We start from the raw sequence: 16733 nt of genomic DNA, 5'->3' as shown, positions 1-16733 counted from the left end.
GACATTATACAAGATCAAACTGATATGCATGATATAATTAATGGCATTAGAAACTGAGATGACACAGTGTCAGATATTTCTGATTCACATGGAACATTATTAATTGTATCTGCTAGACCAATGATGGTTAACATTTTGCACCGACATTGAGCATTGTGGGAAACATAGTCCACGACAGTTGCTGTGCCAAGTGTTTACCAGCGGTTTGCAACGTTATCTCATCTATAAATTACGTAGCCTGTTAGAAAGAATTGTAGACATCTGAAAAGTTCTGGGAGACTCCATCGTGTTTGGAGATTTCAGTTCCAGCTGTCTTTTTTTGTTTTGTTTTTTAAAGACATCTCCAGACAAAGACACTGCAGAGACAAACAAAGCAAAATTAGAATTTATGGTGTAAAATGAGCATTCCTTCATAATGGAGAAAATTATATTTGTATGTCTTCCTCCCCGGCAATCGTTTGTGATAGCGCTAGGTATATCTTGTGGATCTGCTCATCTCAAGATGACTGCCTGCCCTAAAATGGGTGGTAGGTCTTTGTTGGGGAAGATACTTGGGAAGCCAACTCCAATGAGTCTGTAGATATGCTACCTCTATGATGGTAACATGAGGTAACAGGTTAACTGGCGCTGTCTTTACAAAGAGTGTTTTAATTTAGACTAAACAGGGAACATGACATTCTAGGTCCTGAGAACAGTATTAAAGACTGAACCGGAATTAGACACTTTCTCTACAAGGCTGCTAGACAATAGGATGTGTTTTAGCTGCTACTCCAAGTCTACAAGAGAGAGAGCACTAGAAATTCCTATGGCGTTCTCCATCCTATCACTCCAGATAACCTGGCCTAGGGTCCTATTGCTCTGATAACATGACTCTGGTCCTGACAGACAAGCACTGAAAGCTGACAGTTTCTGACCTTAGAAAGAGAGTTTGTGATTTTAGAAGTGGCTCACTAACGCTCTCAGGCTTTTTATCGTCATCCCTCAGAAGATCCCCAGGGCTCCGGCTAATTCTGACCACAGACAAACTAGATCAAGAGTTGCATTTCTAAAACATCTATTTATAGCTAGCAGTTAGCTCTGTTTTAATGTAACACTGGCGCCAAGGGCTACAAAAATATTTTAACAAAGTGGACACCCATGCTAGGCCAAATGTCTTAAATTTATCTCACTCACTCAATTGTTGGCATTAAACAGTGCAGGAAATATGTAGGTTTATTGTTTAATAAGCAGTCTGTGTGTTGGGATGACTATGCACATTGAAATTTACAGAAATGTATATCTTCTACTTTGCTGTGCTGGTGAGTGGTGGATTGTTCATATTTAATGCTACCCCATATTACCTGCAGTCATCTCCTCCGGTGCTTATGACATACTTGTCATCATGTGAGAACCGCACATTGGTCACATGTGCCGAATGACCAAAGTAGCGCTTGTGTTTGGCCTGTTTGAAAGGGGATGTGATAAGTTAGTATGCATGGGAAAACCACGAGATTCATCTTTCAAACAGTTGGCTTGACAAATTGTAAGTCTGAACTATGAAGTTACCCAAAAAGCAGGCAGGAAACAAGACCTCATCCTGTGCCTATTAAAACACAAATCTTTCTCTGCTCACCATAGTATCTAATGATGGGAACACCCAGCTAGCAGACATTCTCATCGTCTACATTTTATTACGCTGCTGATTTATGTTGGTAAAATCGTGCAAATCACGGGATGGGTGATAACAGACAGATACTTATTCAGAAGCAGCTACATTGATAATGCTAGCCAATTAGGTAAAGTAGAAACCACAGAGTCACAATGAAAGTGAAACACGGAGTGCAAGAAACTGGACTGGATAGGTGAACACAAATTATACAGGATTGTAGGTAGTTAAATCAAAACTGTCATTTTTATGGGATGTACTCCATAGACTAAATCATTTTAAAATCACCTATAGCTTATATTCACTTTTTCATGAGATGCTCTATTTTTCTTTATATTTACATGAACGGTTTAATGAACACTGTAGTGCTTCCCCCATGTGCATTAAAAAAAGATTATTTCCCCCAGCATATCGGTCTCTGTATGGCCACCTCGCCTCCCTCACTGAGATCATTCAATGCTCCCCTCTAGCTTTGGGAGGTTAGCCTATGGGCCAATCGGCATCTTCTCATAGAGAGACACTGAGCCAATGCATCTCGATGAAGAAAGTTCAGCGTCAATCACTGAAGGACTGAACCTAATAAGTATCTCTAGTTGTTAGAGTGACAACCACTAGAGTTGGCCTTAGGCAGCAGTGTAGACATTGCCTCTTCTCAGAAACGGCAGTGTTTACACTGCTGGGGCTGTAGGGACAAGCTATTTGCCCCAGAACCACTACATTAAGATGGTTCTACATTTTAATTTTATTTTTCACACCTCACAAATACATATTTGTTCCATTTATGGATAAGTAAACATAATATTAAAAAATCCTACGAACTGACAGTTAACTCCAGAACTGGATCAGAATTAGGTAAAGAAATAAGGATAGTACAAGAGAGATAAGAAGCAGACAACATTCACAGATATAAACTGAGCACTTACAAACTTCTCAGTGCAAGGGAAGTCAAAGAGTTTAACTAGGCCAAAATCATCCCCGGTGACCACATTCAGCCCAGCGTGGGACACACAGGCACAGTTAACATCGGCTTTCTCTGCATTGCGTGGCCAGATTCCAATGACCTCGTCTCCGAGAATGCTGCATTAAACACATACAATATATATTGAACGCTCATCCAGTAATAGTGTGAGTGATGTAACTAAGTCATTGTATCAACTCACTGTACCATACGTATATCATGTAAAATAAATACAACATGACATGGTCACAAAAACCATTCCAGTAATAATGCAGCCGATGTCCCAGCTCACTGTGTTGTATTGATACTGTACATATTACATACATTATATTATTATATACATTTTAGGAAAAATAAGTGCTTATTCAGTAATAATCTTTGTGATGTAACTCTGTTGCTTGTAACTGGGCACTCTGCCATATCAATGGTTTGCAAAAGTACGGCAGCACTTGCTCTAGATGGAAATACAGGCGGTGACCACACGCACACAGGCCTCTGAGGAGGATACTCTGGACTTGCAACAAGAGGTAAATGGGCTAAAGGAACATGTCCACCAACTGCAAGCCTCCCAGTCCACTCTCACTACAAGGGTAGATGTGGCAGAGGACCACAACAGGCATGCTAACATTAAAATCAGGGGGATCCCTGACAATATTGACAAATTTCCCCACTACCTCAGATGCTTCACAGCCACACTCCTACCACCCGCCCAAGCGAAAAAAAATTGTTCTGTATGGCTTCTTTCGCATCCGCAAGCCTAGACAGGCACCACCCGCTGCCTCTCAGGATGTCATCATAAGGTGCCACTCGGCAACGGACAATATACGGCTTCTCACTGCAGTCCAGGGCAAGACCCCTCTTACCTTCGAGTCATCCCATCTAACCTTCTACCAGGACTTGACACGGAACACTCTAGTATGGCGCAGGTCCTTGAGCCAAGTAACTAGCTAACTGTGTGATACTAACATCGGTTACAAATGGACACTGCCTAGATCCCTAATGGTAACCAAAGAGGGAACCACACTTGGTCTCTCCTTGCTGCAAGACGCTGGACCGTTTCTGTGGGACAGGCAACTCCTTCGACATCACACTCCTGGAACCCGCAGAGAAAATCATCTTTTGTCCCTAGGAGCGCAGAGAAACGAGGGGCACTGACATGAACTGCAAGCATGCATTGTTTTACTTATTTTGTTTTCTATTCCATGTTACACCTTATTGTTAGTTAACCGTTTACCATAAGATTCAAGTCTCTTCACACTGGGCACAGCACAGGGAGCTCATCCTTGGAAGGTCCCTACGCTATTACACGGGCTCTCACCATCCGCAGGAGCGCCACAGCCCCACACCAGTTCAAATATTCACACTGCAACCAAAGTCGCAACTCTTACACGCACCACAACTCATACCCTTGGTGCGCACCTTCTTGCATCATGCAGCCTTATTCTAAATACTCCTCAAACGAATCCCAACTAGGAGACGCATACCCTAGCATACAACCTTCGAGGTTAGACAGTTGAGGTACACACGACTGATAATCTTGCACCTGCTACTCCACTGCCGGTTGTTAAAGGCTCCCAACAATCTAACTCAATGTCTCATTATGACTCTATGGTTATTGTTATGATTTTGCTGTTGTTGTTATGAATATTATTTTTAACTCTCACCGCATATCAAGCAGTGTGCACTATTCCAGACCCGGGGTATGCACCCTACCAATCCTGCCAGATAAGATTACAAATGTTAGCGTGATGCTAGAGGCCAGGGTTGGGTTTTACACATGTTCATATAGCTTGATCCCAATAACACATAAAACACGTGCAGGACTTAGGTTGATAACCAGGTGGCCAGTGGAGCACACTCCAACAAAATCTGTCACTTACCTGAGATTTTTCAAAGTGCCATCACCAAAGTGTATATACCCTGTCTGTAGCTCAAAGCCTGTCTGGCCACAAGGAGCCTCAATCTAAAGGACTTTCACAAGGAGGCATCACTAGATGACTAGCAAAGCAGTGGACTCCGCATGTTGACTGGCAGAGAACACTGCAAACTCTGTGCACTCTTTGATCAGCCCCTACGTCAAATAGAGCTTAACAGAGGGACCAGGGGTACCTCAAGAGGGATTACAGAAACAGAACTGAGTATTCTACAGAAGTGGCTAGAGAGGGAGGAGCATGCCGAAGCACTGCATTATGGGTGCTTCTCACGTCTCCAGTTGGGGCTACTTTATCCCATATGTCACGACTCATGGAGTTTTACTATCCAAAAAAAGTTAACACATTTCCTAGAAAGACTGTCAAAGCCATAATAGGAAAGATAAATGGCACAAAATGCTTAGAAGTCAGAGCTCCCTATCACAGACACTGCTGCTTATAATGTACACCAGGGGTGCATAAAAAGGTTGATCCCCACATGTTTTAAAACTACAGCTACAGCTTCCATGAATCTTTGTCATTGTAAAGGCATTCTAAGCAAATCAAGGGAGTTGTAGTTCTACAACATCTGGATCTACCTTTTAGTAGTCTCCTTTATGCTTTAACTTTTTGCCTTCTTCTGGAGAAGGATTTCCACACAACTCGATTCAAAGGTAACCTGCAAATTGGCAGCAGGTGCATGAAAAAGCTGTTGATAAGATTTACACCATTGACTAGTTCCCCCATATGCTAACTGGATATGTTGTTATATTTGCAAATTGCAATGTAATACGCAACTTTAGGACTATGTTTCCAAAAAACAAAAAACGATCTCAACCATTGCTCATTTAACTACATTCATTTACGTTTTAGTGTATGTAGTACGACTGTAGCAGAGGATACGTATTTGTTTCTGTATGTATCTAGGTCAATGGTGCCCAAAAGGTATATTCCAGATTTATTAAAACGACAGCTTTGTCATTCTAAAGGCATTCTAAAGGCTTGAGAGCTCTACAACATTTGGGATCTACCTTTAGGGCACCCCTGGTCTGGGTGTTTTGTTGTAATTATACAGAGAAAACACATTTTCTTGGTATATACAGCTTCAAAGGACAAAAATAAAGTAGCATCAGCTGACTCCAAGGAAATACCACAGTAAAAATGTATACAAAGACAAGAATACGGCAACAGCAAAATCGGCTGACAAGTTTAATGTCCGTACAGAAAAATAGAACTGTCTTTTACTCCTGTTCCCAATATTCTTTAATTGATTGAATGGCACGTAACAATGTCTTGATATCGTACACCTAAAAAACACTCTTTAACCTCTTCACACACCAATTCAGATAGAATTGTTTGGGTTACCTTGTCCACGAGGCCCACGTAATCCTTTCTACTAGTGAACCATCTGTTATCTGCTTCCCTGATGGTACCTCGTGTACCTGTTTCTTGTAAGCACCTGTGGCTACCTGGAAATGCAAATCATGAAAAAAAATGTTTTATGATTATCACGTTTTACTATTTATCTGCATATAATGTTACCTAATAAGGCAATACAGTATAGATACTGGACCACTTCCAAAGACATTACATTTGAGATATTTCTATAGCAATGTTTTGTGCAGCATTGTAGGCATAGATCACATATTAAGAGTCACCACATAAAACTCATTTCAAATTGGTTTACTAATGAATGTTACAGTAGATAAGCTGCCAATGAGACTGAACGACATGTCTCGTCCAAAAACAATGGTTGTATAAGCCATGGAAAATATATATGGTATTTAAACTGCTGGCTAGCTCCCGAACTAATATTAAGGAAAAAAAACATCAATTTGCAATCTAGTCTGGATTTCAGAGCTCCTAAGACAAGGCTATGACATAAGTTACGGCTATTAGTGAACAATTTGTGTTCCTCAAACACTGCCCAAGTCTAAAATGGAATTCCATTTGAAGTCCATTGAGAACATGGAACCCTCCTACAGATAGCTATCTATTGACTACAAAAGAAATGAAATGTCGCAAATTCACCATTAGATGTCACTGTTCCCAGGACATGCATGTTGTTGACACATAAAGGAGCATTGTAATTTAAAATAATCTGATACACAATCACATTATATCAGATGATTATATGAATTGACTTACTTTGATTAGATAAATATAGATTATAGGATAAATGATACCTGGTTTAATATATTTTCTTATTTCCCATGGTCTGTTTTACCAATGATGACGTTAGAAGATGTGCATGTGTTGAAGTCAGTGAGTTGGGGTTCTTTCTTGACATTACTGCTTGGTTGGTTTAGAGGGATTAGTTTGCAGCTTCCTGCAGATTGTGGTTTGGTAACGAGATCCCAGGGGATTATTTAATTTTCAATACAGGTACATAATTTAATGAATGGACTAATTCATTTGTCTCTGAGCTTTTCCTCTTCATACCAGTTATGATTCAGTTTCTACCAATGTAATTGCTGAATAACCATGAGTTCCATCATTTAGTAACTTGTCATTTCATTTGTTAGCAATTTGTGCGAATATGGGTGTATATCCTGATATATAGTTTGTTTTATTTAATGGAATTTCTCTTTTCCCCATTGTTTTCCTCTAGAATTTTGCATGTTTGAAAATGTAAATACTGACTATATAGTTGCATATTTTGCTTGGAATTCTCTGAAAGTTGAGGGCTGCTCAATTGTAGTCTGTTTGTGTGCAGTAATCCCACATGCACAGCCACACATTCTCTTTAGTGGAAGGCTACGATGCCCTTTCCAGCTGCACAGAAGGTGTGCATATACTGCACAAGACATACTTATGTTGGAGAACACAGGAGATACAAATTCCTGCTTTGATGGTGGATGGGGGAGGTGGGTTGCCATCCACACATTGTGAGTGACTAAGCCACCTGAATAACATAACATACATGATTACATAAACTCATTCTATTGAAAGCTATGTAAAATGAATCATACACAAAAATGATGCAAAACATCTAAAATATACCTGAATATACTGGCTGTCAGCAGAAAAATCCATTTGGATGACAAAGCTTGGGATGTCTTTGCAGTAACCAATTCTGTTTAAAGACGGGCCTTGTGTAATATCATAAAAATCAACAGTATTTTCTGCAGAACCAACAGCCAAATATTTGTTATCGGGACTTATCCTGGGGAATGAAACAGATCACATTACAATAACTTTGTCCAAATGACCAGGTGTTTTTGTGTTTACGTACGTGTCAGGACAGGGTTATACTCGTATAAATATGAATATATATTCTGACTAGGAACAAGATACAAGCTAAAGATGTAAAATACAATTAAATTCATTGATACAATGAGGAATACACGAAAAGTCATTGAATAGTCACGCTATACAGCTCTATGACATAAATAAATCATTCCAATCTCATATAATCCATGAATCGGTCTGTTTTCTCCTTATTATTGCTTATTCATGCCTGCTACTATGCCAACACTTTATTATAGTTAATGGGAAGTTTTATATAGAATACTTAAAGAAATGTGTTTAAAGCATCAAGAGGAAAAAGTCTACATAAAAAGAGTAATGTAACGTTCGTGTCATCTAATACCTGATGTCCTGAATGGCTCCCTTGCGGTCTCGCTTTTTGCCCCATACTTTCAGAGAGTTTACAAGTAGGATCACAAACTCTCCATTCCTCATTCCAATGGTGACCATCTCCCCGTTGGAACTGTACGATGCACAGCACGCAGCAAAGCCTAAACTCACTGTGTTCAGCAGCTTCTGCACAGTACAACAAATCCAAATAACACTTAATAGAATGGCCAGAATAACATTTCTAAATACAGATCCTGTCATATACTAAAGGTAGGGATGAGTTTCTCATTTTTTTACATTAACTTTAGTTAAAAAAAAATATATTTTTCCTTTTAAAACTCGAATAAGATTATTGTTACATAGTTACATAGGCTGAAAATCGACATGTGTCTATCAAGTTGGGCCCCTCTCACATCTGGTTTTTGCTGTAAACCCAAAAGAAGGCAAAAAAAACCCCAACAAACCTGTTTGGAGCACTTCCAATTTTGCAACAAACTAGGAAACAATTTCTTCTTGACCCCAGAATGGCAGTCAGATCTCTCCTTGGATCAAGAAGCTATTACCCCACATTTTAAAATATCCTTGAATATTCTGTTTTTGCAAGTATGCATCTAGTTACTGTCTAAACATCTGTAGGGACTCTGATAAGGCCACTTATTCAGGCAGATAATTTCACATCATTATTGTTTTTACTGTAAAATATACTTTTCTTTTGACTTAGACTAAATCTCCTTTCTTCCAGTCTAAACACGTGACCTTGTGTCCTATGTATAGTCCTGTTTGTGAATAGATGTACAGACAATGGTTTGTATTGGCCACAGATATATTAGTATAATGTTATCATATCCCCTCTGAGGTGCCGTTTTGTTTTTAAAACTAAATAAGGTTTAAATTTGTTAACCTTTCTTCATAACTAAAATGTTCCATTCCTTTAATGCAATTTGTAGCCCGCCTAAGAACTTTTCCTAGTGCCATAATATCCTTCTTTAGAACAGGTGTCCAAAATTGCACAGCATATTCAAGGTGTAATTTTACCAGTGATTTATAAAGAGGCAAAATGATATTCTTAATTAATGCCCCTTTTTTATACATGACAAAACCTTACTGGCCTTAGCCACTGCAGATTGACATTGCATATTGCTGCCTAGTTTGTTGTCTATAACAATTCCAAAATCCTTCTCGTGTGTGGTTTTCCCTAGTTCACTACCATTTAGGGTGTAAATTGCTTGTGCATTCTTAACCCCGAAGTGCATAACTTTGCATTTTTCTATGTTAAATTCCATCTGCCATTTTAGTGCCCAGTCCCCCAATCTATCCAAATCCCTCTGCAGCAAGGCAATATCCTGCTCACATTTTATTACTTTACAGAGTTTTGAGTCATCTGCAAATACTGAAACATGATTTTCAAGGACTATTTTTATATTTATTTTTGTAAATATGCTAAATAGAAGCGGTTCAAGAACAGAACTCTGAGGGACACCACTTACCACTTTTGTCCAGCCTGAAAATGTATCATTAATGACAACTCTCTGTGCTCTACACAAGAACAAGAATTTCCATCTAGACCACTTTCTTTGAGTTTAAACACAAACCTATTGTGTGGAACAGTATCAAACATATTATATAAAAAAAAAAATTTAGGGGGGAGAGCAACTGGGGAAACATATTTATCCTGCTTTTATATCCTCCGTTTCTCCCCTGACATACATTTAACTAACAGGAGAAGGCTGGGTTTACTTCATACAAATGTCAAGCCATGTATACCATGACACTATCCTGAGATTAGGGCACGTATGATAATACAAGTCCCATGTGTCACATTCACCTTATCATTGAGGTCCCATATTCGTGCAGTCCCATCATTGCTCGCAGTAAGGAAGATGTCTTTGGAGGGATGAGTTGCTAATCCCCAGATTTCACCTTCTAAGTGACCATTCATAATGATATTAGAAGCAGCATTCTTTTCTCCCACCTCAATAATTTCACCATTTTTGGTTCCCACTAAAACTTTGCCCTGTTAAAGAATAAAACATCATTTAAAATAATCAGCAGATTTAAGGAAATTACAATCTCATATTCTATATATTTATCAACACGTTAACAGCTACTAATGAGCCACCGATGATGTTGTAATGATCCCATAATTTTACAACATGCATTTAATGAAGCTGAGTGCATTCTCATACTTTTGTGTTATTTTGTTGTTGAACACATTTGCACAATAAAATAAATAATTACATAAATAAAATAATAAAAAATAAATACAAGCTTGTGTGTTAATAGTTATATATATACGGTGAACAATTCGACACAATGAGGAACAATCTTGGAAACCAAATCGGTGTCCCTCTTGACCCATTCAGTTTGTACCGTGATTGTTCAAATTCTACAATTTGGCACACTGTCCTGTTATCTAACCTTTTTTTATATCCCCTCCCTTGAGGCTTACCTTCCCCCTGCAGACCGAGCGCACACAATCCAGTGTCTGGCCTGTTTCAAGCTGAAATGCTCTGCACCGTTTCATCTCCTGATCCCATAATTTCACTGCACCACCCTCTTTAGTTCTGCAATATAAAAATCATCATATAGGAATCGACCTGCGTGTGAAATGAGATCAACATACTTATAAACAGTTCTCTCTACATCTGATCAAGGATGCAGGAGGTTTCATCCTTGATCATGGTTACATGAAACCATTTCTATTTACAGTGATTGTAGGAAATCGGCGGAGCATTGAGAACAATTTGTGTCTATGTAGTAGATAAGCTCGTAATTTGAGTAATAGCCCTGAGCCAGCATAAATGATTTTAAAAGAAAACTAAATTTAAATTTGAACATTTAAGGTAAGAACCATATAACTAACACTGCAACAGTAAAATTTACAATAAAAGAATAGTAAGTGAGGTTTCCTTACGGTCTCTCTTTCCCTCCAGTTACGATGAGACCATCGCGAAGGGTTGTGTACATGGTAAACACAGGGCCAGTATGAGCTTTTGCCACCAGTCGGATTAGAAAGTGCTCTTTCCAGACATATACGTCCCCGTTTATGGCACCGGTGAAAGTGAGGCTATTCTGCAATTTGTAAATATATATGTACATATTATGGGATGAAAAAACGTGTACCCATTCCCAGAGCAAGGATTGTCTCACATTTATTTACCTGCATATACTTCCATAATTTTATATCTATATTTTCTACAAACTAAGTAACAGAGTTATAGTTATTAGCATTATAGTTACAGAATACTTTAGCTTTTTTTTTCTAATTCTCGTGTACACACATAGAAATACTGTGCTGTGACAAAAATCCCAGAATGCTGTGCAAATTAACATAACTGTTCATTTTAAAATATACTTTTATATATGGATCTTGTACAGCAATATAGAGAATTTACTTAAATTAGGTGAGATTTTTGTCACATTTTTTTCTTACAACAAATGTAATAATGTGACTTTTTGTAAGTCGAGCGTAATCGCCGTGACTGATGTGACCTTCATGAGATGGTTAATTTGACAGAGACTGGCTACGCATCATAAGATGTTATGTAGGGGTATCTGCAGTACTTACAGCACCAAAGGCAATAGAAAGCATGGTTTGCATTTTGGCATTGTCCACAGATCCAACAATTCCCTTTTTATAAAGTAAGGCGCTCCCGGCTACTGTCCAGAACTTGATGTGCTTAACGCCTACAGATACAAACTGTGTGTCTGAATCTGGACGGAACTCTGCCACGAATATCCTCTCCACGTGGCTTCCTTTACTGGCAAGCTTGGCACCTGTCAAGAGAAATGTAAAGGAAATCAGCAATATTACAGGGGGCTAAATCTGATTGAATTATTAAATGCTGGACCTGTTCTATATTGGTGCGGATCCAAGCATCTGTTAGTGCTGTGTGTTTGCAGAATACTGACACCAGGCACACTGAGCATTATGGTAGCATGTTCCTTTTTCAGTAGCTTAAATCGCATTACATGGTGACTACATTACATTCTATAAGTTCTCGCCATAACTGATCTTGGAGTATGAAGGCTGTCAAGCACTCATTCAAATGACACACAGTTTAAAATATACATGCTTCTATATTCCAAACTAATCTTTGCTTCAATTAAAAAAAGGTCCATTCAGCCGCGCTCTTTAAAGACAGAACCTTTGTATTCTTAAAAGGGTTACTCCAAGCCCCATGACCACTTCTGTGATTTGGAGTGGTCATGGTTCCTGGAATCTGTATGTTCAGCTTTTCATTTGGAAACGGAGCAAACACCGAGATTAACACCTTAACTGCCGGAGGGGTAACTTCACCTCAAGCAGCGACACTGAACTGTCATTAAGCCAACTATTTCTGCACAAATGTCAGTCATGTTCTCAGCCAATGAAAGGCGACTGCCCTGGCCTCCACAGAAGCTGGAAGCACGTCACCGGATCACTAGGGAGCATTTGAGCCCAACGGGGACTCAGGTTCGGGCACCTTCTTCAATTGTTGTATTGTGTGAAATTCAAAGCGAATTCAAGTTTGAGATCAAAATAGCAGAAAAGAAAACGAAGCTCACTTGGACAATGTTTGCACTTCATCTACCTTATCCTAAAATGTTAAATTCCCTTTGAATTCCAAACAGGTTAATCACCCTGATACATTTATGTTCCAGTATTTTCAGTTCCTTTCAATTTAAATCATATTTCTATTTCCTTATTTTCCCTTTTAAACATCCTCCTTTGCAGATCTAATACTTTCAATTAATTCTCACAGTGAATATTTACCATATTATTATTTAAATTTTCTTAGTTATTAATTACCTTCCTGCCACCTCCACACTGTTATAGTGTGCTCTGGATCAACTCCAACCGATAAGAGAAGTTTCCCGGTGGCGCTAAAATTAACGTAACCAATCCCTTTGGCGTGGAAGCATCTCAGAATAGACAGGGTCTGTTTACTCATGGCGTCCCATAGGTGAATAGAAGGTGTGGCCCCTAAATAGAACAAACATAATTAAAAAGAGAAACAAAGCAATCCATGTGTATGACTACGCAAACAGCGACACATAAAACATTCTTGATAAAACACAATACATACTAATAAATACATGTTGACATTTTAATACGGAGAGCTAAACTAGAAGCTTGTAGATGGATATACCGTAGGTTATGGTGCTACGTCTAGGTGATGTATTAGACATGAGGTATGGACGCAGACAGGGACATGGCTGACGGGTATCTGCACTCAGAACAGATACAGTGTCAGACAGTGACGGGTGCACCGGATGAGACCTTTAGTGACACAGATGGAGGTTCGGAGCGAGTCTTACCTGAGTACTCTGCAACTTCCCCTGCAGTGTGAGAGCAATGGCAAATGAGGAAGCATCAGGGCAAAACAACAACTAAAATAAGTAATAATTCTAATGCTGAGGCCAAGCACACATCAGCATTAGGGGCAAATAAAAAGTATGGACATGATTAGAAAAAAATAAAATAAAAGAAAAACTGCTGATTAGTATATAATGACACAGGGCTTAATAAAGCTGCCAATAGAGAAAGTGATGACGGCTCACTAGTAAAACTACAAAAAAGCAAGGCAACTTCAACTATTTATACTGATTAATGATCATTTAAACCCCACATCCTAAACTTTTTCCAGTAATCATTGAGTGTGCACGTTTACAGTTTGAGTGCTAACTTTTCTGTACCATGTCTAGCACAATTTGCTTACAGGGATAGCTAGCTAATCAATACTTGCTCACCTTGGCAGTTTGTAGGCTGGCAAAGCATCATGGGATAAGTAGTTCACAAACATCTGGGATGTCAAGGTTAGTCATCACCCAATGATATAGTCTTCTTAACTGGATCCCCTCCTGACATATAATCAGTGCCTGTGCTATCTACTGGTAATTTCTAGGCGTATAGAATATTTTAGACTAACATATTACATTTACCGCTGTGACCAAGTTATAGAATATTTCAGGATGTATCACCATATTAATAGTACAATCCTGTCTTAACCATTAACCTGTACAATAACTTGTATAGCAGCTTCCTATTTATTCCCAGACCCTGAAATCACTGTCTATGGATTATATATGATTCTGTCCTCCCCTTTACCCCATCCAAACATGACATCACTCACTAAATCTTGGCTTAGTCTAAACACCAATTCACTCACTGATAACCTGCATTGATTACAGCAGTTCCTCCATAATCACTGTTCCTACATGCGTTATCCATTCTGTGTCTCCCGGTCTCATCCATCTCAACCTGTAAACATCCAGCTTCAGCCCCCTCTGCAGGTCCCTACACTGATGTTTCTATAGCCTCCATGGCCACTTTCATGCTCATACCCCACCATACTTACGAAGATAACACTGCACTCGCTACACTTGGAACCTCATCAGCAAAAATATGCTCCAGGCCCCTTCCTTCCTCGTTCGATATACAGCTCTCCTCATCAACCGTTAAATCCGCTCATTCCTGGCTACAGCCCTTTATCCTATCTGATTTCACGGTTACCCTGCGGTAACCTGCTTATCTTTTTCCTTTCTGTTCCAAACATTAAAGGGATACTCTAGGCACCCAGACCACTTCTGCTCATTGGAGTGGTCTGGGTGCCAACTCCCACTACTCTTAACTCTGCAAGTGTAATTATTGCAGTTTTTTTATAAACTGCAATAATTACATTGCAGGGTTAACTCCACCTCTAGTGGCTGTCTATTAGACAGCCACTAGAGGTCACTTCCTGGGTTCTAGCACAGGAAACCTGTGCTAGAGCATCGCTGGACGTCCTCACGCTGTGTGAGGACCTCCAGCGTCGCTCAAAACCCCATAGGAAAGCATTGAAATGATTTTTCAATGCTTTCCTATGGGGTGACGTAATGTGCATGCGCATTAGGTCCCCTCGGCCGGTGGGCGAGATCAGTCCCGCCCACCGGCCGACGCAATGAAGAGGAGGAGCGTCGCGGAGGCGGAGACAGCGACGAGGGACATCGCCGCTGCCTCAGGTAAGACACCGGGGATTGGGGGTGGGTGGGAGGGAGAGGGACCCTCCAGTGCCAGGAAAACGGATCGTTTTCCTGGCACTGGAGTTTCCCTTTGAGTATTGGAATTCCATCTTAATCTACGATTCCTACATCATACCAGACTTAAATCCCTTTTAAGAAAAGTCACAGATTCCTTTTGCAGTATGCAGGGGTGCCCAAATGTAGATCTGCAGATGTTGTTGAATGTACAACTCCCATGATGCTTTGCCAGCCTTTAGAGCGGAAGTTGTAGTGTTAAAGATCTTGGGATCGACCTTTCAGACACCCCTGGATCAATGTACATATTTAATGGTCGCCCTGGTAACATTTCTGCAGAAAACGCTGGTACTCTACATAAAGAAAATATAACTAATAAATATATCCCACAGCAGTGTGCGAACTGTCTGTCGGAAACATATTTGCTCTTTATAAATAGAATAATAATATAATACACAATTACGCTCACTTCCTTAAAGTAATCGGTAAGAAAAAAGTACAGATAAATTGTGACCATTTATTTTGCTGCAAAATTAAGCCCAATGTGTTTTATATATTTCTTGAAATGTTATGTTTTATGTCAAAATTCAAGGACCAGCTATGTTTTAAACAATGGGAATATGTATGGAGCTTTGTAATAATGTGCAGTCCCAACGTAATTCTGAATGAGATATACCTAACCGAATCTCAGGTAAGTCAATCTACCGGTAAATGTGATCTTGGGTGAGTCATTCTATACGTAATCCGAAGTGGAACATTCTAAATGTAAGGTGTTCATTTTTAACGTAAACTCAGATGGGCTATTCTAAACATAATTCCAAGGTGAAAAATGTAATCCCAGGTGATTCGTTCTAAATGTAATCCCAGGTGATTCGTTCTAAATGTAATCCCAGGTGATTCGTTCTAAATGTAATCCCAGGTGATTCGTTCTAAACGTAATCCCAGGTGGGTCATTCTGAAAGCAATCCCAGATGGTTCATTCTAAATGTAATCGCAGGTGGTTCATTCTAAACCTAATCCCAGGTGGGTCATTCTAAACGTAATCCCAGGTGGGTCATTCTAAACGTAATCTCAGGTGGTTCATTCTAAATGTAATCCCAGGTGGATCATTATGAAAGCAATCCCAGATGGTTCATTCTAAATGTAGTCGCAGGTGGGTCACTCTAAACCTAATCCCAGGTGGGTCATTCTAAACGTAATCTCAGGTGGTTCATTCTAAATGTAATCCCAGGTGGATCATTATGAAAGCAATCCCAGATGGTTCATTCTAAATGTAGTCGCAGGTGGGTCACTCTAAACCTAATCACAGGTGGGTCATTCTAAACGTAATCCCATGTGGGTCATTCTAAACGTAATCTCAGGTGGTTCATTCTAAACGTAATCCCAGGTGGGTCATTCTAAACGTAATCCCAGGTGGGTCATTCTAAACGTAATCTCAGATGGTTCATTCTAAATGTAATCCTAGGTGGGTCATACTGAAAGCAATTCTAGATTTTTCATTCTAAGAGTAATCCCAGATGGATCATTCTAAATGTAATCCCAGGTGGATCATTCTAAATGTAATCCCAGGTGGATCATTCTAAATGTAATCTCAGATGGTTCATTCTAAATGTAATCCTAGGTGGGTCATTCTGAAAGCAAT

General features: G+C 39.5%; 1 protein-coding gene across 4 annotated transcripts in view; it reads right to left on the bottom strand.

Moving 5' to 3' along the window:
• The window catches only part of EML6 (EMAP like 6), a 140119-nt gene continuing 123386 nt past the window's right edge, over nucleotides 1-16733 (bottom strand). For 3 of the 4 annotated variants that reach the window (XM_063443978.1, XM_063443973.1, XM_063443975.1), the window contains 12 exons: nucleotides 13394-13414; nucleotides 12885-13058; nucleotides 11661-11869; nucleotides 11007-11164; nucleotides 10542-10656; nucleotides 9918-10106; nucleotides 8106-8278; nucleotides 7517-7679; nucleotides 5879-5982; nucleotides 2569-2722; nucleotides 1341-1441; nucleotides 1-356 (listed from right to left, as the gene is read on the bottom strand). In XM_063443978.1, the coding sequence (XP_063300048.1) occupies nucleotides 332-356; nucleotides 1341-1441; nucleotides 2569-2722; nucleotides 5879-5982; nucleotides 7517-7679; nucleotides 8106-8278; nucleotides 9918-10106; nucleotides 10542-10656; nucleotides 11007-11164; nucleotides 11661-11869; nucleotides 12885-13058; nucleotides 13394-13414 (1586 nt within the window). In that variant the 3' untranslated portion in view covers nucleotides 1-331. The remainder of the gene's footprint in view (nucleotides 357-1340; nucleotides 1442-2568; nucleotides 2723-5878; nucleotides 5983-7516; nucleotides 7680-8105; nucleotides 8279-9917; nucleotides 10107-10541; nucleotides 10657-11006; nucleotides 11165-11660; nucleotides 11870-12884; nucleotides 13059-13393; nucleotides 13415-16733) is intronic. The other variant, XM_063443976.1, reaches the window with a different exon arrangement.

Source organism: Pelobates fuscus, chromosome 2 (genome assembly GCF_036172605.1).
Source record: "Pelobates fuscus isolate aPelFus1 chromosome 2, aPelFus1.pri, whole genome shotgun sequence".
Lineage (NCBI taxonomy): Eukaryota > Metazoa > Chordata > Amphibia > Anura > Pelobatidae > Pelobates > Pelobates fuscus.
Note: the sequence above shows the minus strand (reverse complement) of the source record. Positions and strands in the feature narration are given on the sequence as shown.